The 25,300-nt window shown below is 43.8% G+C and overlaps 1 protein-coding gene and 1 pseudogene across 2 annotated transcripts; both read right to left on the bottom strand.

Moving 5' to 3' along the window:
* Positions 1 to 1,046: 1,046 nt before the first annotated feature.
* Positions 1,047 to 20,397, bottom strand: MRPL45 (mitochondrial ribosomal protein L45). 2 transcript variants are annotated; one of them, XM_005897976.3, is made up of 8 exons: positions 20,240 to 20,397; positions 19,169 to 19,346; positions 18,655 to 18,772; positions 15,027 to 15,125; positions 3,536 to 3,584; positions 2,483 to 2,632; positions 1,946 to 2,119; positions 1,047 to 1,535 (listed from the first exon to the last, which is right to left on the bottom strand). In XM_005897976.3, the coding sequence occupies exons 1-8, from the start codon at positions 20,303 to 20,305 to the stop codon at positions 1,449 to 1,451; spliced, it is 921 nt and encodes a 306-aa protein (XP_005898038.1). In that variant the 5' UTR covers positions 20,306 to 20,397; the 3' UTR covers positions 1,047 to 1,448. The 2 variants fall into 2 exon arrangements, with proteins under 2 accessions (XP_005898038.1, XP_070245858.1); XM_070389757.1 differs by lacking the exon at positions 15,027 to 15,125.
* LOC138992109 (protein O-linked-mannose beta-1,2-N-acetylglucosaminyltransferase 1 pseudogene) lies at positions 3,594 to 14,996 on the bottom strand (annotated as a pseudogene).
* Positions 20,398 to 25,300: the final 4,903 nt, after the last annotated feature.

Below are 25,300 nucleotides of genomic sequence, written 5' to 3'. Positions count from 1 at the left end.
TCAGAACAGATTAATCCTTAGCCAAGTGATAAACTCCTTAAAAGAAAACTCTAGACTTAAAAAACAGAAATATGATATTTTACATGTTTCAATGTCATTCTCCCAAATCTTCCCACCCTCTCCTTCTCCCACAGAGTCCATAAGACTGATCTATACATCAGTGTCTCTTTTGCTGTCTCGTACACATAAGAAACGAGTTGCCAGTCCAGGTTCGATACACGATACTGGATGCTTGGGGCTGGTGCACTGGGACGACCCAGAGGGATGGTATGGGGAGGGAGGAGGGAGGAGGGTTCAGGATGGGGAACACATGTATACCTGTGGCGGATTCATTTTGATATTTGGCAAAACTAATACAATTATGTAAAGTTTAAAAATAAAATAAAATTAAAAAAAAAAAAACAGAAATATGAGAAATAAGGTTCTAATTTTTAAGGGGAGACCTCATGGGCTGATCAGTGTAATAGTGCTACAAGCCAAGCTTGCTGCTGGGACAGTGACTTCCCTGTCACACCTCAGATGACCCAGGACATGAGTATGTGAAGTCCTACATCCTCCTCCAGCTGGAGCTAAGGCACAAGTAGGGGCTGGGCTGTTTCCCTCTCCACCGGTTCATATCCTGGAATCTTTGCCTCCAAATCTGGGCTGCAAAAATAGTCACCATCTCCAAAAGGTGCTAGAAGTCAGGGAACCAAGTCTTACTGATGAATTTCCCAAATGTGTCCACACTTCCATGGCCCCTGCCTCTACCAACGCCTCCTGGGATTACATCAGGATACAGTCGATGATTAAGAACAAAATCTAAAAGCTGAGGACTAAATGATGTCTTTGGATTTACATTCATTTGTGAAATACAGATACTGATTTAGTGAATCAGTGTATGAGAAGAGACCCTCTTAAATGACATCACTTTTATAAACACTAATTATTTTTCTCAAGTCTGGATTTCCTATAAGTCATCAGTCATAGTTAACTTCCACGTCTACCATCTGAAGACTTGTCCACTTCCAGCCTGAACCAGGAGAAATGTAGAGAACCCACCACAATTTGTCTAATACTTGATAAGTGTTTTATTTCCAACTCTGATCCCTGCCCTGTAATTAGAAAGTCCTGCCAGTTTGCTCCTGACAGTTCTTGCTTTGGGCAAGCTGGTATCACGTTCTCTGAAACATACCATCTTTCATCTGGAGTTCGAAACTAGATTTAAGACGGAAAAAAAGAAGCAGAGCCATTGCTGTGCATAGAACCAACCCACCAGGGCCCAACCAGCAGCAGTTGTTATTGAGGATAAGACTGCTTAAAAGACCCAAGCAGGGTAAGAGAGAACAAAGGCAGTTCTTTCTACAGCGTGAAGAAAGACAGGTGACTTCACAGCTTCCGGACACCCAGACTTCACAGCTTCCAGCTGCTTCATCACCCATGCTTCACCCCAGGAATCATTCTTGCCGTCACGCTAGCTGAGGCTTATGGGCCTCTCTTTGCAGCTCTTCATACTCTTCCCCAGGTTTCAGCTGGGGCCCAGGGATCATAACCGTCTGAAAGAGCAGGAAGCTAAGTTATCTATTATCCAAGTCCATGGTTTACCCAGGAGATTCAGGCCTGCCTCCAGGCCCATCCGCAAAGAATTCCTCTTCCTGGGGCGGCATCACCCTCCCTCTCCACTAGGAGGTGCCCAACAGGAGTGGCTGAGGATGCCCCGTCTTAAACCAGGAGGCCCTAGTGGTAAAGAACCCGTCCGCCAATACAGGAGACGGAAGATGCAGGGGGTTCAATTCCTGGGTGGGGAAAATCCCCTGGAGGAGGACATGGCAACCCACTACAGTATTCTTCCCAGGATAATCCCATGGACAGAGGATCCTGGTGGGCTACAGTACATGGGGTTACAAAGAGCTGGACATCAGACTCAAGCAACTTAGCACATCTTAAACCGTGAGAGCTGCTTTACCTTAAGGATGGGCTGCTTAGGGGGTGCCCATGGGGGAACAATCTTGCCATGCATTCTCCAGCTGCCATAGGGATTCGCCAGGTGCTTTTCAAAGACAACATACTCCAGGACATCCCTGGGCACATCTTCCTGTCCATACATCAACCGGCCAAACCGGTCATAGATGGCCAGAGTCTGCAAAGATGAAAGCACGTCAAGTTGGTTAGTCCTCAGAGTTGTTTAATTCTGAATCCAGACTAACTGATCAACCACTGACACTTTACTCTTAGAGGGTTTTTGACTGGGTGGGGAGGGCGGTCAGGGTGGAGGGAGTGGAAGGAGGTAGGAGGGATCCCAGGAAGGGGAGGGAATAATATCCCCACACCTGTGTTCACAGCTAGCATACAGCAGTGGGAAGGGTGCAGTGACAAGCCAGAAAGACCATGGCGAGCCTTTCCTTAGAACTCACAGTCCTGGTAGCTATACCCAGGACTCAGAGGTAGGTGCTCAACCTGGGAGTAAAGAAAAGCTGGGAGGAAAGCAGACTGGTGCCTCTACCTGCCGGGTGTGCATGCGGACGGTGACCTGGCCATACGCGTTGCTCTTGGTCACCAGACTCGAACAGCGAACCTGCACCACCTGGGGTGGCTCTAAAGACTCTACGAAGCTCCAGCGGACAGTCTTATATTTGATGTCCCAGACCATGTCCTGAGGGCAGAGAAGAGTTCAACTGGATTCCTGCCCGCACCCCCCGCCCCCTTAGGGAAGTGGGTGCTTATTTCCATGCTTCCTCTTCCTGCAATGCCACAGTCAACATGCAACGTTTCCCATCAAATGCGCTGTGGTGCTTATTTTCTCTCACTTTTCTAAATTTTGCTTAAGCTATTGCTTCAGCTCACCTTACAACAACTCTCTTTTCATTTCTAAATCATGACTCAAGAGCCAATTACCACCTGGAGGACCCTTCTCCAAATCAATGAAGACCGCATTCCAAACTGCCAGCTTACCTAATATGTTATCCCTCCCACACACTGTCATAATCTGCTCGCTACTGCGTGCATTTCTGTTGGCTGCACATTTGTTTTTTTCCTCTTACCTTTTGGCAGTTTTTATAGGAATTTTATAGACTTTTATAAAGGCTAATAACCTCCTTAGACTAGGATAGCTATACTTGTGCCTGGGGAGATGAGGCAGAACTGGGAGCAACTGAAATTCTTATTCTTGAACTTCTAACTAAACCACAAAGTCCTCATTGTCAGGAGTCTCCCAGAGTACCTAGCACCCTGGTTACCACACAGTGTAAGCCTCAAGCACACTGCTTAAGTCCTTTATTGTGGCCCAGGCATGTGCAGGGCTGGCCTAATGTGACCATCCCCTCCCCTCAGGATCTGCAGTCTCAGTACTGCTTGCTCAGGGACCTCCTCTATCTGCAACTGCACGGCCTTTACCAGACTCCATACCAAGTCATTACCATGCAGCCAAACATAACGAACTTCGACCTTTTGCCTTAAACTTCCTGTACTCTCAAAACTGATCCTTAAGAAAACTGAGGTGCTATCTAGAATCTGTCTACTCAGGCATCCCACAATTCTAAGGAAGATGAGAACCTACCGGAAAACAGTTTTCGGTTACCAAGGTATGAAGTCGGTCATGGTCTGAGCTAAAAAGGAAAGAAATTTGTATCACTGACTACTGCTTTTATGATACACTATATGAAAGTTGAAAATGGCCCTGAAAATGGAAAATCATTCCCTTCATTTTTACAAATATTTTCTGCACACCTACTATAAGCCAGGTAATATACTAAGTCCTAGAAATACAAAGATGAAGAATAACATGATTTCTCAGAAAACCATGAGCTCTAAAAGCAGTGCAAAGTTGTGTTTGAATTTCAGGAGCAGAAAGAAATTTCTCTGAAATTACTAGATATCCTTGAGATGGGTAAGAGACCCTCACTGGGACATGGGGACTGATTTCTGTTCTAAGCTGGAACAAGATTCAACACAAACAACAATCAAAAGCTCAACTTATCTCCTCTTACCATGGATACATCATCAATACCAACTGCCTAGCCTTATTTCTTACACTTTCATCCTTGAACCCAGCCAAGAGATAACCAGTATGGCTGAGTCCTTCACTGTTCATCTGACACTACAACACTGTTAAACAGCTACAGAAAGAAAGAGAAGTCACTCAGTCGTGTCTGACTCTTTGCGACCCCCATGGATTGTAGCCTACCAGGCTTCTCCGTCCATGGGATTTACAGGCAAGAGTACTGGAGCAGGTTGCCATTTCCTTCTCCAGTGGATCTTCCTGACCCAGGGATCCAACCCGAGTCTCCTGCATTGTAGGCAGATGCTTTTACTGTCTGAGCCACCAAGGAAGTCAACGGCTTCCATTAAATGGCTATACTCCAATACAAAATAAAAAGCTTAAGGTTTAGAAAAAGTAAAAGATAACAACTTGTCATTTCTGGTCCTTTCCAAACAAACTGTCCCTCCATCCCATCTTTGTGGCTGCCAGAGTGACCAAGTTATGCTGATTCTATTCAGGAAGAAAATGAAACAACAAACCCAAGCTCTTGTACATGTAAGATTTTAGGAGGGTTCCTAACTGAAGTAGTCTTCAAGTAAACCTAAGACCACAGATTAGTTTCTTTCAGATACACATTCATGACTTTCTCCTGCAATTTATTTTTTTTGTTGCTTTTTTTCTTTTCTTTTTTTTTCTATCTTCTGCAATTTAACACTTCCTAAGTGGTTAAAGTCTTGCTCTTTGAAAAACTGTGTCTCTAATGCCAGAGTGGGTGATAGGTTAATTCTGTTTCACTTCCACTTCTATTCCAAATAAAAAAGACTCTGAGTCATTTCCCTTCACTGTAGCTCTAGACTAGACTACACCAAGTTGTGGTGACAGATACCACAGCCACCACACCTGGCACCTCCGAATGAATTCTGCCTCATCACTATCTTGGCCTAGAAATCTTCAGTAGAAATAAACTCCCCCTTTTATGAGCTGACTCAGTATTTTGTAATAGAACTTATCCTATAAGTAAGTTTGCAATAAAATTTACCCTCCCACTGTAAACATCCAGAAAGGTTGGACAGAATATAATAAACACAGACACACACACATTTTTAAATCTCTAGCCTAGTACACGAGAAAGGAAGTTAAGTCCACAGGTGCCAGAGAGGAAGAGCGAATTAAAAGTAGAATGGAAAGAACATAACCTGATACCACAACCAGGTAAGAGATGATTTAAGGATCCAGAAATAGGATCTGATGGCTAGAGCTTGACTTTTCCTAAAACCCAGGACGTTGGAAGGACAGGGAGTTGGAACTGAAATCCCTGTATAAAGCTGTGACCCTCAAAAGAGTCTGGCAGGCGCAGGAAAAGGAAACTAGAAAAACAGCCCACCAACCTAGAGACAAAGCTTCCCTCTGTCTAGGGCTCTGAGCAGGGGTAAAAAATCTAAAAAACAAACAACAGCAACCAAAAAACCCCATGAAAACTGAAAAATTAAAGCCCTAAGTACACATTATACTCAGATGTAGACACAAAATTTACAGTATCTCTATGATGCAAGAATCCCTAAACTCAGAAATTAACATAAAAACTAATACCTTGCCAATGCTATCCCTAGAGGATTTGGCAGAAACACACAGAGAAAACCTCTCTGGGAGCATATTCATAACTTAGGTTGTCTGCAATTCCCTCAGAAGAAACACACTCCATCATCAACACTACAAAACAGACCTGGAATCAATCTAGCACAATCAACAGACACAGACATCAAGCAAAACAACAGACCAGGAAGCACTAGGGGTGGGTCCCTTCATTGAAGTAACTGATAAATAAGCAAAGCAAAATCTCAGAACTCTGGATACTTATAACAACCAGGGGAGTGCCTGATGAAGGGAGAAGCCAATGAGCCTGGATTTAAGAACATGTACAAACCACCTCCCCTCCTCTTTCCCTCAGCCCTGCCATGACTGCGGGACAGCGGTCTGTGTTCTGGAGTGGATGGCTGGTACTTGGGCAGGCAGCAGGGACCTTCCCCTCCAAAATTTGAGTTTGCACATTCTGGTCAATCTGGTGGATGGCAGAGAGACCAGCACAAACCATGCCACGGTTTCAGCCCTGCTGGCTGCAGCAGCTTTTCCCATCAACAGATATAAAGGGATAAAGGGAAAAGAACACCTATTTTGTTTTTATTCAGTCAGACAATTTAGGAAATCTTTGTCAGGTCACTGGCCGACTGCAGAGGTAATGGAACGGAAACTTCACTGACTACTACCCGCAACAAAGAATACACACTTGGCAGTATTAGTTTGGAAAAGTCACAAATGGATGGCAGCGGCACTAATCAACAAAGTCAGCAATTTCTGAGGAGCAGAGCAATCTGATTTTCAGAGTTACCACATAATGATGCTCAGAATGTCCAATTCTCAACAAAAAGTTACAAAGTATACAAAGAAACATGAAACTATGGCCCACTTACAGAAAAAAATTTTTGACAGAAGCTATCCCTGAGGAAGCCCAGACATTAGAATTATTAGCCAAAGACATTAAATCAACTGTCCTACATGCTCATTGAGATAAAGGCAACCAGGCGAAAAGAACTAAAGGAAATTCTAAAACAATCTACGAAATAAGTACATCAATCAGTAAAGAGATAAAAATTATGAAAATGAACCAAACAAATTCTAGAACTGCAAAATACAGTGAAAGAAATTAAAAATTCACTACGGGGGTTAGGGACTTCCCTGGCAGTACAGTGGTTAAGATTTCACCTTCCAGAGCAGGGGGTGCAGGTTCAATTCCTGGTTGGGGAGCTAAGATCCCACATATCTCCTGACCAAAAAGCCAACACATTAAAAAAAAAAAAAAGCAAGCAATACGGTAACAAATCCAATAAAGACTTAAAAAAAATTCACTACAGGGGCTGAACAGCAAATCTGAGCAGGAAGAAACACGGGATCAGTTACCTCGAGGATAAAACTATTGAAAGCATCCAATCTAAGGAGCAAGTGAAAGTTGCTCAGTTGTTTCCCTCTCTTTGCGTCCCCATGGACTATACAGTCCATGGAATTCTCTAGGTCAGAATACCGGAGTGGGTAGTCTTTCCCTTATCCAGGGGATCTTCCCAACCCAGGGATCGAACCCAGGTCTCCTGCATTGCAGGCGGATTCTTTACCAGCTGAGCCCCATAACTTGCGGATAAAACTATTGAAAGTATCCAATCTAAGGAGCAAAAAGAAGAAAACAATGAAGAAAAATGAGTAGAGCCTGAGGTACCTGCAGGACACCGTCAAGTGCATGAACACACATATCAGGAGTCCCAGAAGGAGAAGAGAGGAGGCAAAAAAAACGTTTGAAGAAATAATGGCTGAAGGAGCTTCCCTAAGGGTCCAGTGGTTAAGAGTCTGTGCTTCCACTGCAGGGGACACAGGTTCAATCCCTGGCCGGGGAAGTTCCTGCATAACGCATAGTGTAGCCAAAAAAAAAAAAAAAGAATAGAAAGGATGGCTGAAAACATTTCAAATCTGGTAAAAGAAATGAATGTTCATATCCAAGAAACTCCACAAACTCCAAGCAGAATGAACTCAAAGAAATCCACACTGAGACACAGTACAGTGCAAGTGTCAAAACCAAGAGACAAAGAGAAAATCTTAAAAGCAACAGAAGAGAAGTAATTTGTCACATACCAGGGACCTTACAAAGGTTACAGTTGGTTTCTTATCAGAAACTATGGAGGCCAAAAGGCAGTGGGATGATATATTTAAAGGCCTAAAAGAAAATCTGTCAACTACGAATTTTATAGATAGAAACACTATCTTTTAAAAATGAAGGAGAGGGCTTCCCTGGTGGCTCAGTGGTTAATGCACTTCCATTTCAGGGGACATGGGTTAAATCGCTGGTCGGGGAAGTTCCACATGCCATGAGGTATGGCAAAAGAAAAAAAAAGAGAAAGAAAAAAGAATGAAGGAGAATTGTAGATATTTTCAAATAAACAAAAATTGGGAGGGTTTATTACCAGGAGATCTGTCCTATTAGATATACTAAAGGCGTTTTTCAGACCTAAATGAAAGGACACTGGACAGTTAACTTAAAGCAATAAGAAACAATCAGCACAGGTCCAGGTTACTATATAGGTAAACATAAAGGCCAGTATTCCTGTCCTTCTGATCTGTAATTCCTCATTTTTTTCCTATGTGATTTAAAAGGCACATGCATAAAACATTGGTTACAAATCTATGTTATGGGCACATAGTGTATAAACATATAATCAGCGGCAGTAACAATGCAAAGGGGAAGGAGCAGACTGCTTGTACACTATTGAAACTTTGATATTATCCGAACTAGACGGTTAAGATACTAATTCTAATCCCCAAAGTAACCATTAAGAAAATAAGTTTTAAAAAATCTATAGAAAAGGAAAGAAGAGAATCAGAAAGTTATACCACTGGGACTTCCCTAGTGGTCTAGTGGTTAAGAATCCGCCTGCCAATTCAGGCAACACTGGTTCAGTCCCTGGTTCAGAAGATCCCACACGCCTGGGACCAATGAACCTTGTGTGCCACGACTGAGCCCATTCTCTACAGCCCTCAAGCCCCAGCTACTGAAGCCGGTGTGCCTAGTGCCCTCGCTCTGCAACAGAAGACACCACTGCAACGAGAGGCTCACGCACCAAAACAAAGAGTAGCCCTGGCTGGGTGCAACTAGAGAAAGTCTGAGCACAGCGACAAAAGATCCAGCACACACAGCCAAAATTAACAAATAAATACATAGGTGATATTATTAAAAAAAAAAAAAAATGAAGTCAGATGCTTACATTACAGCATACTCAAAAGGGATCAAAGACCAAAATGTGAGAACCAAATCTATAAAACTCTTAGAAGAAAACATTAGGGAAAAATTCCATGACACTGAATTTGGCAATGATTTGTAGATTTGACAGTAAAAACTCAGACAACAAAAGAAAACACATGTAACTTGGACTTAACAAAAATTAAAATGTTCTTATTTCAAAGTACACTACCAAGAAAGTAAAAACCCATGAAATGGGAGAAAATATTTATAAAGCATATTATCTGACATGGGATTACTATTCAGAACACAAAGAGCTCCTGCAACCCAATAACAAAATAGCAACCCAACTGTGGCCACTGCTGAGTTGTCCAAATTGCTTCACATATTGAGTCAAGACTTGAACAGCATCATCTTTTAAGATTTTAAATAGCTCAGCTGGAATTTCATCACCTCCGTTAGCTTTGTTTGAAGTAATGCTTCCTAAGGCCCACTTGACTTCACATTCCAGGATATCTGGCTCTGAGTGACCACACTCATGGTTATCTCGATCATTAACTTTTTTTTTTTTGAGCTTTTCTCCTTTTTTAATCAATGACCACCTTATCCAGCTTTGGAAATCTGGACAAAGAGGAGGCTGAGAAGAGGCCTGGTTCAGTGTCTGAGGGTCTCTGAGTGAGTCTGCATCAGCATGTGGGCCCCAGGTGGGCCTGTCCATGGGTTGGGCACAGCAGTTTCCTGAGTAAGAGCCTGCCCCACCCTCAGGGCACCACCCCAGTCCAAAAAAAAAAAAAAAAAAAAGAATCAAGGCCCTCCAGGCTTCAGCTGTTTCCAAGACCCTCAGGACAGTCAATAAATACCTTAGATTCTCAGTCAGGCCTGGGAGGAGGGAGTATGCAAAGGGCAGAATGGGCTGCCCAGGGATCCCAGTGATTCCCAGGTACTCTCCTGCCCTTTCCCAACAAGAAAGTAAATAAATAGACCTCCAACTCAGGAACAGGGGTGTTGGAGCAGAGGAACCCTCCCCTGGGAGTTAGTAATTAAGTTTCATGTTAAAAAAAACCAGACCCAGCCCCTGCCAGTGTCTACAAAATCCTACAGGATTGGATAAAGGGCTAGCCTGCCTGGGGCTACACAGTACGCAGCCCTGCAGGTTCCTGGAGGAGGTCTCATGTCTGTTCTGCAGCTCCCGGGCCTCCCTCCTCCTTTGTGGGTGACTCCAAGAAAATTGGGGTGACTGATGGTGGCTTCTTCATCGAGTATGGGGAGGCTGGGACCCCCACCACCAGGAAGTGGTTCTTCTTCTGAAACAGTCTCCACAGGCCCCGGTGGTTGTCACACACATCCAGGTCCCAGATTCGGAGACACTTGGCAAGCTGAGTCCAGGTGGTGAAGTCATTGTCCTTCTCCATCCGGATAAATGCCATGTAGGTGTGGCCCTCTGTGTCTGGCAGGAAAGAGTCTTCACAAGGGTTCTTGCTGTGGTCCAGAACCTCCGCTTCACTGAGAAGCCTGTGAACTTCTACTTCATAAGCGTCCTTCTTTAGACCGTCCACGTTCCTGAGCTGGACACCTGGAACCATGCTGAACTTGTGCTTCTTGAAGTAGGCCTCATGGAAGTAGCCATTCATGTTGAGGCCAATGATGCCAAAGCGGTAGGATCAGGACACGTCAGGGATAATGCACTCTCGGCCTCGGCGTTGTTCTGGCATCCGCATAAACATGTCCCAGTCCCAGAGCTTTTCTGGTGTGGGCCACTTGGGCTCAAATTCTTCCTTGTACAAGAACTTCCTGAGTACCCAGCCCAGCCCAGGCATGGTCTCCACACGGTACAGCACTGCTGGGTCCTCCGCCGTGTGTTCACAGCCCTGGTCATTCCAGGCAGAGATACAGTACAAGCTGTCGTCCTCCTCCAGCAGGTGGACGGATTGGCTCAGGTAACTGAAAGGATCCACAGCAATATCCAGGTCCTCTCCCAGAACCACAGCAAACTTGGCTTCCGGAAACAGGTTGAAAGTGGCAGTGAGGCTGGCCTTGTAGTGCTGAGGCACACGGGCGTTCTTGACGCTGATGGGAGTGTGCTGGATGCTCCTCAGACCAAGCAGCGCCACCACCTCCATCAGCTCCTTACAGTAGCCATCAATGAAAACTTATCATCTGGGGAGACACCCCCTGGGCTGAGAGTAGAGAGCGCAGCATCCTGTACAGGTAATTGGGCCGGTTCCCCGCAATGACAGCCACAGGCACATCAAGGACCTTGTTGTCTGGGAGTGGGTCAGGGCTGAACTCGATGGGTGTGGGGTCCTTGCAGCTGCACACGCTCCCGTAGCCCTCAACTTTGCTGCAGTAGCAGCGGCGACGGTTCAGCTGTGTCTGCCCAGTGGCACTCTGCCTCTTCAGCTGAGCTCAGCAGCACATCTGTCTTCAGCAGAACTGGATCCCCCCAGGAGGAGAGGGCAGGTGACTTATAATGTTTCTCCGCGAGCAAAGGACCTCCTCTTCGTCCCACGAAGGCCCTGGTGTCCCTCTAGGCCAGGGCAGGGCCAGCCTGGCTGCCTAGGCTCCTCAGCAGAGCCCTGGCGGTGTCCCTGAGGAGGAAGGAGCCCTCGTGCTTGACGGTGCACATGAGCACTCGGCCAGCTGCCGCCATGTTGAGGAACAGCACCACGGCCTCATCCTCATGAGGTGAATAGGTGTCAGACACTCGCTCTGCCATCCATGGCCCGTGGCCTGGTTGAGGACGATGACTTGGCTGCCCCGGCCCTGCTCCTGGGCCTCACCCTCCAGCACCGTGGTGCCGTCCACTGGCACATACACTTTGCCGCGGCTTGAGTATACCTCCACGTCCAGGACACGTCGGGGACCACTGCCTCTGCGCCTTGGAGGCTCCAGTCGGCCCAGGGCCTCATCATAGTCTTGTTCTGGCTCTAGGTCTTCACTGGCCTCGCTGATAGCTTGTCGTGTGACCAGGATCAACTTGATGTTGACGATGACGGTCACCAGTAGGAAGAGCACGGCTCCTGACAGAACCTCCAGGGCCCACTGGGTGGTCAGTTTATACTTCCAGTAAGATACCAGCTCCGCTTTTTTCACGCCCCAAAGGGCTTGATGAGAGAGCTGGGCTTCCAGTTGTCCATGTCGTATGTTGGGGGGTCACCACTGTCCTGGACAACCCATGCCTGCAGCAGTATCTCAAGGAGCCCGGGCCCCATTCAAGCCCCACTCGGGCCCGCACAGCTCGGCCCGGAGCACCACAGCCTCCGCCTCCTCCATGCCACTCGCGGCCCCACCCCCGATCATTAACTTTTTAAAATATAGTTCTTCTATTATTGCCACCTGTCCTTAATCTCTTCTGCTTCTGTTAGGTCCATATGATTCCTATTCTTTATTGTGCCCATACTTGCATGAAATGTCCCCTTGATATCTCCAATTTTCTTGAAGAGATCTCTAGTCTTTCCCATTCTGTTGCTTTCCTCTCTTTGCGTTATTCATTTAAAAAGGCCTTCTTATCTCCTTGCTATTCTCTTTAACTCTGTATTCAGTTGGGTATATCTTTCCCTTTCTCGCTTGCCTTTCACTCCTCTTCTTTCCTCAGCTATTTGTAATGCCTCCTCAGACAACCACTTTGCCTTCTTGAATTTCTTTTTCTTGGGGATGGTCTTGATCACCACCTCCTGTACAATGTTATGAATCTCCGCCCATAGTTCTTCAGGCACTGTGTCTACCAGATCTAATCCTTTGAATCTATTTGTCACCTCCACTCTATAATTCATAAGGGATCGATTTAGGTCATACCTGAGTGACCTAGTGGTTTTCCCTACTTTCTTCAATTTAAGCCTGAATTTTGCAATATGGAGCTCATTATCTGAGCCACAGTCAACTCCAGATCTTGTTTTTGCTGACTGTATTGAGCTCCTCCATCTTCAGCTACAAAGAATATGGTCAATCTGATTTCAGTATTGCAAAGCTAGTGGAGGTGATGGAATTCCAGCTGAGCTATTTCAAATCCTAAAAGATGATGCTGTTCAAGCGCTGCACTCAATATGTCAGCAATTTGGAAAACTCAGTAGTGGCCACAGGACTGGAAAAGATCAGTTTCCTTTCCAATCCCAAAGAAGGGCAATGCCAAAGAATGTTCAAGCTATCAAACAATTGCGCTCATTTCACATGCTAGTAAGGTTATGCTCAAAGTCTTCAAGCTAGGCTTCAGCAATATGTGAACTGAGAACTTACAGATGTACAAGCTGGGTTTAGAAAAAGCAGAGGAAACAGAGATCAAATTGCCAGCATTTGCTGTATTATAGAGAGAGCAAGGGAATTCCAGAAAAACACCTACTTCTCCTTGATTGACAAAGCTAAAGCCTTTGACTGTGTGGATCCCAACAAACTGGAAAACTCTCAAAGGTGGGAATAGCAGACCACCTTACCTGTCTCCTGAGAAACTTGCATGCAGGTCAAGAAGAAACAGACTAGACATGAAATAACCGACTGGTTCAAAACTAGAAAAGGAATACAATAAGTCCATTCTGAAGGAGATCAGCCCTGGGTGTTCTTTGGAGGGGATGATGCTAAAGCTGAAACTCCAGTACTTTGGCCACCTGATGTGAAGAGTTGACTCACTGGAAAAAGACTCTGATGCTGGGAGGGATTGGGGGCAGGAGGTAAAGGGGACGACAGAGGATGAGATGGCTGGATGGCATCACCGACTTGATAGACGTGAGTTTGAATGAACTCCGGGAGCTGGTGATGGACAGGGAGGCCTGGCGTGCTGCGATTCATGGGGTCGGACACAACTGAGCGACTGAACTGAACTGAAGGCTGTATATTGTCACCTTGCTTATTTATGTACTTCTATGCAGAATACTGGAGAAGGCAATGGCAACCCACTCCAGTACTCTTGCCTGGGAAATCCCATGGACGGAGGAGCCTGGTAGGCTGCAGTCCATGGGGTCGCTAGGAGTCAGACACAACTGAGTGACTTCACTTTCACTTTTCACTTTCATGCATTGGAGAAGGAAATGGCAACCCATTCCAGTGTTCTTGCCTGGAGAATCCCAGGGGCGGCAGAGGTTGGTGGGCTGCTGTCTATGGGGTCGCACAGAGTCGGACACAACTGAAGCGACTTAGCAGCAGCAGCATGCAGAGTACATCATGTGAAATGCTGGGCTGGATGAATCACAAGCTGGAATCAAGACTGCTGGGAGAAATATCAACAACCTCAGATATGCAAATGATACCACTCTAATGGCTGAAAGTGAAGAGGAACTAAAGAGCCTCTTGATGAGGATGAAAGAGGAGAGTGAAAAAGCTGACTTAAAACTCAACATCCAAAAAACGAAGATTATGGCATCCAGTCCCACAGCTTCATGGCAAACGGAAGGGGAAAAAGTGGAAGCAGTGACAGATTTTACTTTCTTGGGCTCCAAAATCACTGCAGATAGTGACTGTAGCCATGAAATTAAAAGATGTTTGCTCCTTGGAAGGAAAGTTATGACAAATCTAGACAGCGTATTAAAAAGCAGAGACATCACTTTTCTGACAAAGGTTCATGGAGTCAAAGCTATGGTTTCTCCAGTAGTCAGGCATGGATGTGAGAGTTGGACCATAAAGAAGGGTGAGTGCTGAAGAATTGATGCTTTCAAATTGTGATGCTGGAAAAGACTTTTGAGAGTCCCCTAGACTGCAAGGACACCAAAGCTGTCAATTCTACAGAAAATCAATCTTGAGTAATCAGAGACTGGAAGGTCTGATCAATTAGACATTGGAAGGTCTGATGCTGAAGCTCCAATATGTTGGCCACCTGATGATAAGAGCCAACTCATTGGAAAGGACCCTGATATTGGGGAAGATTGAAGGCAAAAGGAGAAGAGGACAACAGAGGATGAGATGGTTAGATAGCATTATTGACTCAATGGACATGAATCTGACCAAACTTCAAGAGGTAGTATAACACAGGGAAGCCTGGCGGGCTAGAGTCCATGGGGTTGCAAAGGGTTGGACACGATTTAGTGACTAAAAGACACAAAGAAAGGATCAGGATGAGTTAGGGATCAGGTGGGGTGAAAACAGCTGCCATTAAGCAGAGTCCTAACATTTGCCAGTGGAGCTGAGCCAGACCAAATGGTGAAAATTCCCAGACGCAGTGACAGAAGTCAAGGATAGCTCCAGGCTCCAATTATTTCCCAAAGAGGAAGGTCTCTCACTCTAGAATTCTCACCTGAAGGAAAAAAAACACACCTAGAATAATAGCTGCTGAGAACATAGTGGGTATAAGACAGGGAGTTCACATACTTGTTTAGACACAGATGAGCTTCAATGAAGATATCCTGGGCTTTTTCAGGGAAGTCCTTTACTTTAAAATTAGGATCACTTTCTTTTATCCTCCGGATTCTGTAAAATTAAGCATGAGAATCATTTTAAAGAAGATGTCATTCAATTTCCATAACTTAACAGCTTACTCTACCTCCATTAATGTCTGTTCATTTATTCAGTAATTGTTTTTTGAATGTGCCAAGTCCTATAAATTCAGCCTTCTAACTTAATTCTAAAGAAAAACCAAAGCTTCTCATAGTGAATTTCTGGAATTTTGACATCAAAGAAAATATCCTATAAGCACTAAGGAAGAAAAAACAGGTTTCATACAGAGGTTCAAGAGTCAGAAAGACATTGGGCTTCTAACTAGCAACATCAGAAGTTAGAAAGATTAGAAAGACAATGGAGGAGTATTTTTGATGAAGAAAAAAATGACTCCCAGTCCAGAATTCTATATCTGGGCAAATTATTTTTTTTGGCCACACTGCACAGCATGACAGGTTCTTAGTTCTCCAACCAGGGATTGAACTTGTGCCCCCTGCAGGGGAAGCGTGAAGTCTTAACAACTAGACCACCAGGGAAGCCTATGGGCAAATTATAAATGAAGTGGGAGACTAAAAGAAAGACTTTTTCTTAGCCTTGCAACATTTCACTTATTTACCTTCCACTCTTTCTCAGGAAGCTGCGAGGAAATGTGTACCACCAAAATAACTGAATGTACCATGAAGGAGAAAGACATAAAATCCAGGAAACAGGGAATATATATAAGAGCAAGGCAAATGGCTTAGCAGGATGATGATAAAAGTAGATCCCACAATGTACAGTGAGCCTGAAGAGAGACCAATCCAGACTGAAAAAGGTAAGAAGGCTCCAGAAGGGCTTTCTTCTTTATGATGAGGTTGATAAAATAATGTTTTCTACACAGTAAGAGAAAATTAACACAACCAGGGGTTCTATAAGGAAATGAGAAAAAAAAGACACTTAATGCCAGGAAAATAAAAAATTATTATGCAGGAAAGGAAATGTAATAATAATGTACTGCATGACTCAGCTGTCAACAGCATTTTCATAGTTATAATAATGTAAACAGGGAATTCTGATCTAATCAGTGTTACCAAAAATGTATTAAGAGGATGAGGGACACCATAACCTAGAGGAATTTATCCCAGGAATGCAGGGTTGGCTTAACACTAAAAAATCAATTAATGTAATATACCATATCAATACAATAAAGGACAAATATCACATTATCGTCAATGATCAGAGAAAAAGCATTTGACAAAATCAACTTCTTTATACTCTTTTCACCTCAAAGCCTTGTTTTGTTTCCCTGGAATGCTATTTCTCACCACATTTCTCTACTCAGCTAACTCCAAGCAACCCTTTAGATCCCAGCTTTAAATGTCATTTTCTTAGAGAAGCCTACTCTGAACTCCCAGACAGGGAAAGTTATCTTTCCCCGTCCTGTGTTTTCAGAGCACTCATACTTTATTCTATCTGTAATTATGTGTGTACAATCAGTAACTGTTCTCCTCCCCTAGACAATAAGTGTTGTATTCATCAACATCATGAACTCTTCCACCAAAGAGTTCACAAGCCAGGAGAGAAATACATGAGAGGAGAGCAACAGAATATAGAGTTACCAGAGACAGTAAAAATAAGCATACAGTTATAATTATAACAAAGGCAACTCCAAAAAAAGTCAGGGAAGGCTTAAAAGCAGACACAGAAATTAAAAGCAGACACAGAAATTAAAAGCAGACCTAGAGATTATCATACCTAACAAAGTAAGTCAGAAAGAGAAAAACAAATACCATATAATATCACTTATATGTGGAGTCTAAAATACAACACAGGGATGTCCAGTGGTTAAGACCCTGAGTTTCCACTGCAGGAAGTGCAGGTTTGATCCCTCTGGTCGGTATACTAAGATCCCATATGCTGAGTGGTGCAGCCAAAAAAAAAAAAAGTGCAGAAAGAAACATCTATAAAACACAAACATAATCAAAGCTATGGTTTTTCCAGTAGTCAAGTATGGATGTGACAGGTGGACCATAAAGAAGGTTGAGCACTGAAGAATTGGTGCTTTTGATTGTGGACAAGACTCTTGAGAATCCCCTGGACAGCAAGGAAATCAAACCAGTCAATTCTAAAGGAAATCAACCCTGAAAATTCACTGGAAGGACTGATGCTGAAGCTGAAACTCCAATACTTTGGCCACCTGATGCAAAGAGCTGACTCATTGGAAAAGACCCTGCTGCTCAAAAAGATTGAGAGCAGGAAAAGGGGGAGATAGAGGATGAGATGGTTGGATGGCATCTCTGACCCAAAGGACATGAGCAAACTCCGGGAGATAGTGAAGGACCTGGAAGCCTGGTGTCCTGAAGTTCATGGGGACACAACTTAGCAGTTGAACAACAACAAAGAAACAAAGAGAACAGACTTGTGGTGGCCAAGGGGGAAGGGAGAGGAGAGGGAAGAACTGGGGGTATATTATTAAAAAAAAGCAGGGCTTTCCTGGTGGTCCAGTGGTTAAGAATCTGCCTTGCAATGCAAGGGACACCATTTTAATTCCTGACTGGGAAGATCCAACATGTTGAGGGCAACTAGGCCCCTGTGCCACAGCTACGGTGCTATGGAGCCCAGCAGCCATAACTATTGAGCCCACATACAGCAACTACTGAAGCCCACATGTAGTGTGGGGTGTAGGGCCGTGCTCCACAACAAGAGAAGCCATTACAGCCAAAAATAAATAAATATTTTAAAAAACAAAAAACAGCAGACACAATGCCTGAGGAAAAAAGACATTTTTCAGACAAAGGAAAGGATGTGCAAAGAGACACAGCACAGCAATTGTCAAGGAACTAGCAATTAGTTTGGAAATGTTAAAGTTTAGGATGAGAAAAATGAAATAGACAATGGTGGAGAGAAAGGTAAGAGGCAAATTATTTTTTAAAAAGCCCTGAATACCACTGAAGAAATCTATATTTTATTCTTCAGATAATAAGGAGCCACAAGGAGTCTGAGGCAGAGGTGTTGATATGATAAGATCTGTATTTAGAGGAATGCTGTAGCCACATGAAGAATTGACACTAACTCAATACACTAACGCATAGAAATGTATATATGACCTTAAAGAGCCTATAATTTAGATAGAGTCAGAGCCAGAGTGACAGCTATTGAAAATCTCTTTAAGAAGACAGTTTTGGCTTCTGCTCCTTAACTAAAGCGCAGTTAGCTCCCTAGAACAGGTCTGTCTTCTTAAGCCTTTTTGGTTTTTCTTACTCTCTTAAAATCTCAGGTATTTCTCTTATAAATATGCTCTCTCTTATTACTACTTTAAATTGTTAAATATGTGATCAAAAAAGTGTCCTACAAACTTCAATGTCAACTTCCTAAATGACGTGACAAAAATGACAAGTCAAGGCTGAGATGCTAAGATTCAGAATGTCCATACTATTATCCATTAAGTCTATTTCAGGGAAAGAATATACTGTCAAGTTATCAAAGGAGTTATACACAATTAATCCAAGATGGCCTCTCTGGATTAAGTAGCAACAAGAAATTTTTATTTTAATATTAACTCCCAGCTGTCTCAGATACCTACGACAATTGTGATGCCACATTCTTCTTCAATCGCTCAGTCCTCTGTGCCAGTCCTTCCTTAGAAAGAGATGACACTCGGGCATCACCCTCAGGAGGAACATAGGCATCAAAGATACTAGCTGTAAAGAGAGAAGGAGAAAACTAAGAAAGCATTGCAAGATTGAGAAAAAGTCATCTTGAGGTCATAAAAATTGGGAGGGCTCCTGGATACAAAATAGACTATGAACAGACTTTTCCATGCAGAAGAAATCATGCAGGATTAGAAAAAGTAGAGTAAGATAATCTTAGTCTTCAAAAGAGTCTTAGCTGCTTCTTGTACAAAAGGGAGAAACTTGACTCTGGTCTTCTAGGAATATTGTGAAAACAAGATCAAAGATGACCTCATGAAACATAATGTATACAAATTATTGAAGCTGAACTGATTTGGGGGTTAATTAAATGCTATCATTCACAGTCCAAATCATTCCACTTTTCAAGAAGACCTTTGACAGAAGGGGACTGGGTTAGGGCTTTACCTGTACAGGCCAGATGTATGGGACGTTCCAAACTTTCTTGAGGAATCACCAGTCCTGCTTTCCGGGCATATTCTGTGAACTCTTTTTCTGTTTTGTATTTGGGTTGATAAATAGGGGGTGTGAAACGTTTTTTAGTTCTCACTGGAACTACTGCTGTGGACTGAGTCATTAGGATTGGCTGGAGGATAGCAGAAAAAGGTTAGGTAACCTGGGAAAAAATCTTATACAAACTGTAAGCAAAGATAGAAAGGGCACAACCAAAGAATGACTTAGGAACAATTATAAAGCCACACATAACGGGGAAATGCTTCTATCTTAACAATTATAGCTGTCTCTTACTAAAAGCCAGTTAGCAACTTTTCCTAATACTAATACCACTCAACCTTTACTAAAGGCTTTATTTTAGTACTTTTCATACTACAGGGCTATGCCAACTCAAGAATGCAGAGTTGATGACAGTTGATAAAAGCAAGGTTGATCAGACTGATGAAACAACGCTCAGTCTTTGGGGAACTTAAACACCAACCCAGTACTCTCTTTTCTTCTGCTCTACCTTAACTCAGAAATCTCTACATTTACTCAGATTACATTGTGCTCATTCTATTGGGAGCCTCAACGTAAACTTTATTTTGTCGTTCTAGCTTCCAATTAACCAATAAGCTCCTTAAAGGCCAGATCTCTCGCTGACCATGAAGTTTGTTCAGGCAGGAACGATTCTCCCTCCTTTACAGCTACTGACCAATTTAGAACATTTATAAAAAATCAACGGGAAGCGAGACCACCTTCCAAACCATTACTTCTTTCCCATTTAACACCCGTACGCCAATGAGATCCAGGGCAAACCGGAGAAACTTAATCCCCGAGAACTTGCCCGCCCTGATAGCCCTACCAAGGCTCTCCCCACTCAGCCACATAGCTATACAATAACTGTGTCTCGCCTACCTCAACTGCTCCCTACCTAGGCACGATCTGTATCGCCCAAGTTCACCAAGGACAACCGTAAAATGAGTATTTCCCTCTACTCTGTCCTCCTCCATCCCCCAGACTTCCAGCCACCCCACCCCTACCCACCTGCCGAGACCACCATCCTACAGCCCTGGATAAGCAAGACAAACTCCGCGGCAAGGGGGCTGCCATTTTGCTCACGCAAAGGCAGCTGGGAAGGAAACTGTGAAGAGCCGGAGGCTGGAAAGAAGGCGCATAGGGCGGAGCTAGCTCGGGCGTGGAATTTTCCAGGGCACGCGCCCTCCGCCAAGTGTGAAAGGCGCGAACGCGCACGTACGCATTCGGGAGGGAGCGAGGGTGGAGTCGGGTTGCTCTTGCGCAGTCAGATGGAGTTGGGGGTAGGGTGGAAGCACGGTTGTCACGCGCCGGGCGGAGAGCGTGGAGCCGCAACTGCGCCTGCGCACCAGGGTTTCTGGCGGCCAGGAGCTACTGCGTTCCAGGTTTGGGACGGAGCTGCACCTTTTTTCCATTCCGTAAAGAACGAAAAGGTGTTTCCCTTCTGAGACAAGTGTTTTCTTCAGTGCCTACTTGGATCTTAGGAAGGACGAAAATGTCTAGCTTCTGGGTGTATATCCCCATATGGTGGGTAACCTTAGCCAGAGCTCTAATTTTCCCAGTCTATACTGTGAGAAGAATATCCTATCGAATTAAGGAGATTAATGACAACTATGTTTATTGAAGCAAAAGACACGTGGACTGACAAAAGCATTTGTTTGCCATTTGGGGACAGAGGCACAGGTTTTATTAACAAAAAATGGCTTATACTTAGAAATAATTTAACAGATGCCAGGCAATTTTCCGAGTAATTTTATATATTTTAACTCAATCCTCATCACAAACAAGAGTAATATTCTTGTATATAACAATAAGATGTGCCGCCTTGAAAATAAGTACATAATTTATTTAAGATCACACGGCTGATAATCGGCAGAACTGGGATTCAAATTCAAACAGTCTGACCCCAGAACCCATGCACTGACTACTGTACTGTATTTCTTAACATTAAGTGGTTAAAGGATTCATGTTGTTGGGATCATCCTGGAAAATCCAGTACTGTAATCATAGGTGAATAATAAGCACTTTTCATACTTACCCTTTAGGTTTTTATCTCATTCTGCCAATTAATGTTTATTGAACACTTACCTATGGTATTTTGCAATGAGTTGGGATCTATGAGCTGTACAATAGAATTGCTACAAAGGTCCAAGTAAAATGCTAACAACTGTCAAAGGAAAGGGAGATTACTTTTGGATTTGGGGATCTGATGTCTTAAATCTTGACTTTTTGACTATACTGTGTGTACACACACACATTTTTTGGCTTCACCGCAGCTTGTGGGATCTTAGTTCCCCAACCAGGGATTGAGCTCGTGCTGTCTGCAGTGGAAACACAGCCTTAACCACTGGACTGCCAGGAAAGTACCTATATAGTCTTCAAGGCTAAGAATATTCTTATAAGTCTTAACCATTGCCTTGAACCTATAGCATGACACATTAATAGTGACATGAAATTAGGTGTTATATGTATATGCTAAAGAATATATTAAGCATTTAAGTGAGATATATATAAAAATAGTTATTTCTTAACAAAGTCCTATCTACTCTATGCTCCCCAAAATAGAACATGAATTGGTTTTAACTGCTTTTCCTGAAAAGTGAGGAAACCCCACTCCATGATGAGTGGTTATTAATGCAGAACATTGATACAGTCTTTCTGGAATTATCTGCTTCACTGTAGAGTCTTATGTTTGTCTCACATGGTAGCCAACACGTCCTAGATCGTCTCCGCCTTCCCTCTGGTCAGTTTCTCAGGGAACACAGACTTGTTCATATCAACCTGGATGAAATAATAAGGGGAGTCAATTGCTTTTAATTCATTTTGAGATCAGTTGTAAGTGGGTTTTATAGCTGCTCTTTGGAAAATTCATTTTATCTTCCTGTCTCATTAACTGCATGGAAAATTGGGAGCTGTCTACCTGGGGATGTTAACATGAAAAGGGTACTTCTTAATTCCACAAACATAGAAGTTCACACTTCAGAAAAATCAAGATAAGAACAAGAAAAGGAAACTCATTTTGTAATTAGAGGAAGGAATAAGGTGGTTAGGGGCTCAGCCTTGCAAAGAAACAGTCTTGCACATAGTAGACACTCAAATATTTATTCATTAAGTGGATCATGGGAAAAAATAAGTGAATCAGTAGAATGCCAGATAAACTGTCATGAGGCAGAGGGCAAAGCTGATTTCTGTGTTTCCCCAAATATAGGGAGTTCCTGGGATCACTCATTGTCTTATTCTAAATGGATCCAAAGAGGATGGGATATCCCATAAGCAGTGGGACATACACTGTGCTTGCATTCCCCACCCCCCCCCCAACACACCACCACAGTGGCAGATGATGTCAAAGATTGGAACTTCTGAAATTCTGCCTGGTAGACCTACATTCTGGGCTTCCCTACTGTCTCAGTGGGTAAAGAATCTGCTTGCCAATGCAGGAGACATGGGTTTGATCCTCGGGTCAGGAAGATTCCCTGGAGAAGGAAATGGCAACCCACTCTAGTATCCTTGGCCAGGAAAATCCCATGGACAGAGAAGCCCTACAGTCTGCAGTTCACAGAGTCACAAAAAGAGTCAGACACGACTTAGCAACTAAACACTAACCTACTTTCCAGGAGAAGCACTGTTGATTTGAACAAGGAAAATACTTCTGGAGAATTGGAAGAATCTGATTACAATATGTTTATTGATTACAGTAAACAATATGACACTTGGATTGAAGTGAGCAGTAGGCTTGCCATGTGTTTATACTGTACTTCCCTCCCTTGGATGAGAACATGAAGAGCAAAGGGAGTGAACTGTCCAAGGTAAGGTGACATAGAAACCGTGACTTCTAACTTTCTAAGAAATGGTCTCAACCGATCTTTAGCTAACGTTAGCAGAGTTTTTACGTCACTTGGAGAGTTGACAAAGCTCTTATGTAATGGTGCCTGACTGTACATCTTAGTTCCACCTCTTTTCCTCACTATAGAAAAGGAGTAATTAAGTGCCTAACTCATAGAATTGTTACTAACTTAGTAAATGAGTTAATACATGTCCCGCTCTGGTTAGTTAGGGTAACTGCTTCCAAGCCCCATCATAGCCGTGGAAGGGATAGATGGAGCCTAGCAGAGTTGCTAAGAGTCGGACACGACTGGGCGACTTCACTTTCACTTTTCACTTTCATGCGTTGGAGAAGGAAATGGCAACCCACTCCCTTGTTCTTGCCTGGAGAATCCCAGGGACAGGGGAGCCTGGTGGGCTGCCGTCTGTGGGGTTGCACAGAGTCGGACACGACTAAAGTGACTCAGCAGCAGCAGCAGCAGGGTCCTGGTAAGTGGAACTGCCCCTTGTGCTGACACAGATAATATCAGTGGTCCCAGATTCCACCCCAGTACAGTGTCCCTAAAGCAAAAGAGCCCATAACGTGGGTATGAATTGGAGATCCTCAGGAAGCCTTATTTGTGTTAGGTCTCTTTTGTTAGGGAAAAGCGAAGAGCTTATGTTAAAGCTAAAACCATCAAAATGTAGATTGTTTCCATACCCCAAGGTGATTCCTTATTTCTGTGCTGCATGACTTTCTTCTCCTCGCTATTCTGTCTCATCCATCCTTCCATTCATCCCTGAAGCTGAAGACAAAGGCTTTCTCCTTTATCTTTTTCTGCCTGCCTCAGACTCTTTATTTCTAAAGGTATGTTTAGGAAGAGATACTGCTCGTCCTGGCTCAGCCAGAAAAGAAGCCCATGCATCCTGCTGTTCAAGTGAGGTCTCAAGTTAATCCCTCCCCTCTTCTTGCTCCACTTTCACCCCAGCTGGCTAAATCAAGCGATAATCCTGAAAGGGAATTTCAGGCTATTTGTGACTTCCCCTCTCCGCTCCCTACCCGCCACGTTCAGGGAGGAGAGAGCAAAGCCCCTGGATCAGAGTAATCTGTTTCTAACCCACTTCCATTCCCAGGGATTACCTCTGCAGGAGGAGAGAGACAGAAATAAATCTGACATCTTGGCACTGGGAACTTGCGGAAGAAGCTCCAGCAGTGTCTGCAGAGTGTGGGCATGAGGTTCAGGAGCCCGGGCGCTTGTTCTCATAGGCTGGGTTCCCAACAAACAGAAAGTGTGATATAATGGAAAGAATTCTGGTTTGGAAGGCAGGAAACATGGGTTCTAGTCTCACCATTCCTGACATTGACTTCCTTGTGGCCTTGGGAGTCACTTCATATCGCTGATCACTAATTTTCCCCATTAAAAAAAATAGCACTCCAGAGTCCTAAAAACCTACAGCCCCTACTGATGTGTGGTGGTGGTTTAGTTGCTAAGTCATGTCCGACTCTTGCGACCCCATAGACTGTAGCCCACTCCATGGGATTTCTCAGGCAAGAATACTAGAGTGTTCTGCCATTTCCTTCTCCAGGAGATCTTCCCTACCCAGGGATCAAACTCAGTCTCCTGAACTGGAGGTGGATTCTTTACTGACAGAGAGCCACCAGGGTTGAGCTCCTATTAATAATGCATAAAGGCCTGACAAAGACTCCCTTTAAGGACCCTTGTGAACCAATTGCTCAACACACCTTCCCTCTGGTCTTTGTTCTTTCCTTTACCCTCTATGGGCCCTGACGTATGAACATGTATCTTCTACCTGGCAGTTCTTTGGGGATGTTCTTCAGTTCCAGCTCTTCGGGGTGGAAGCTGTGTGAATGCAGGAAACTTCCACTAGAGGGTACCAAGGTTTCACTGGCATCTCTGATCACAAAGAGGCCTATGCAAACCCAACAGTTACAGGGTTTTTTTAGTACTTACATTCAGAGATTAAGAGATCTCCATTCATTATTCCTTACCTGGTCTGCTTCTTACTGCTCCTGGAAGGCTTAAGAAGTCTCCACTCTTGACATTATTTTGATTTAACTTGACATCAAATCAAAGGCAGCTTGGTATAGTGGAATTCAACTGGCTGGGTCCACTACTTTGGAATTCTATGGGCACATTATTTAACTTTTCTGAGGCCCAATGTACCCATCTGTGAAATGGGGATAATAAAATTTACTATTTTAAATAAGAAAATTTACCATGTAGGGCTGTTGTGAACACTAAAATCCTA

This window comes from Bos mutus, chromosome 19 (assembly GCF_027580195.1).
Source record: "Bos mutus isolate GX-2022 chromosome 19, NWIPB_WYAK_1.1, whole genome shotgun sequence".
In the NCBI taxonomy this organism is placed as follows: Eukaryota; Metazoa; Chordata; class Mammalia; order Artiodactyla; family Bovidae; genus Bos; species Bos mutus.
Note: the sequence above shows the minus strand (reverse complement) of the source record. Positions and strands in the feature narration are given on the sequence as shown.

Bases quoted from the DNA above. Each gene is read 5' to 3' on its own strand.
- MRPL45 (XM_005897976.3), bottom strand. From the start codon at position 20,305: ATGGCAGCCCCCTTGCCGCGGAGTTTGTCTTGCTTATCCAGGGCTGTA. The intron at 18,773-19,168 runs GTAAAGCCCTAA...CTCTCTTTACAG, and splicing joins CATACATCTGGCCTGTACAG to CTAGTATCTTTGATGCCTAT. The intron at 2,120-2,482 runs GTAGAGGCACCA...TCATCTTTGCAG, and splicing joins TCCGCATGCACACCCGGCAG to ACTCTGGCCATCTATGACCG.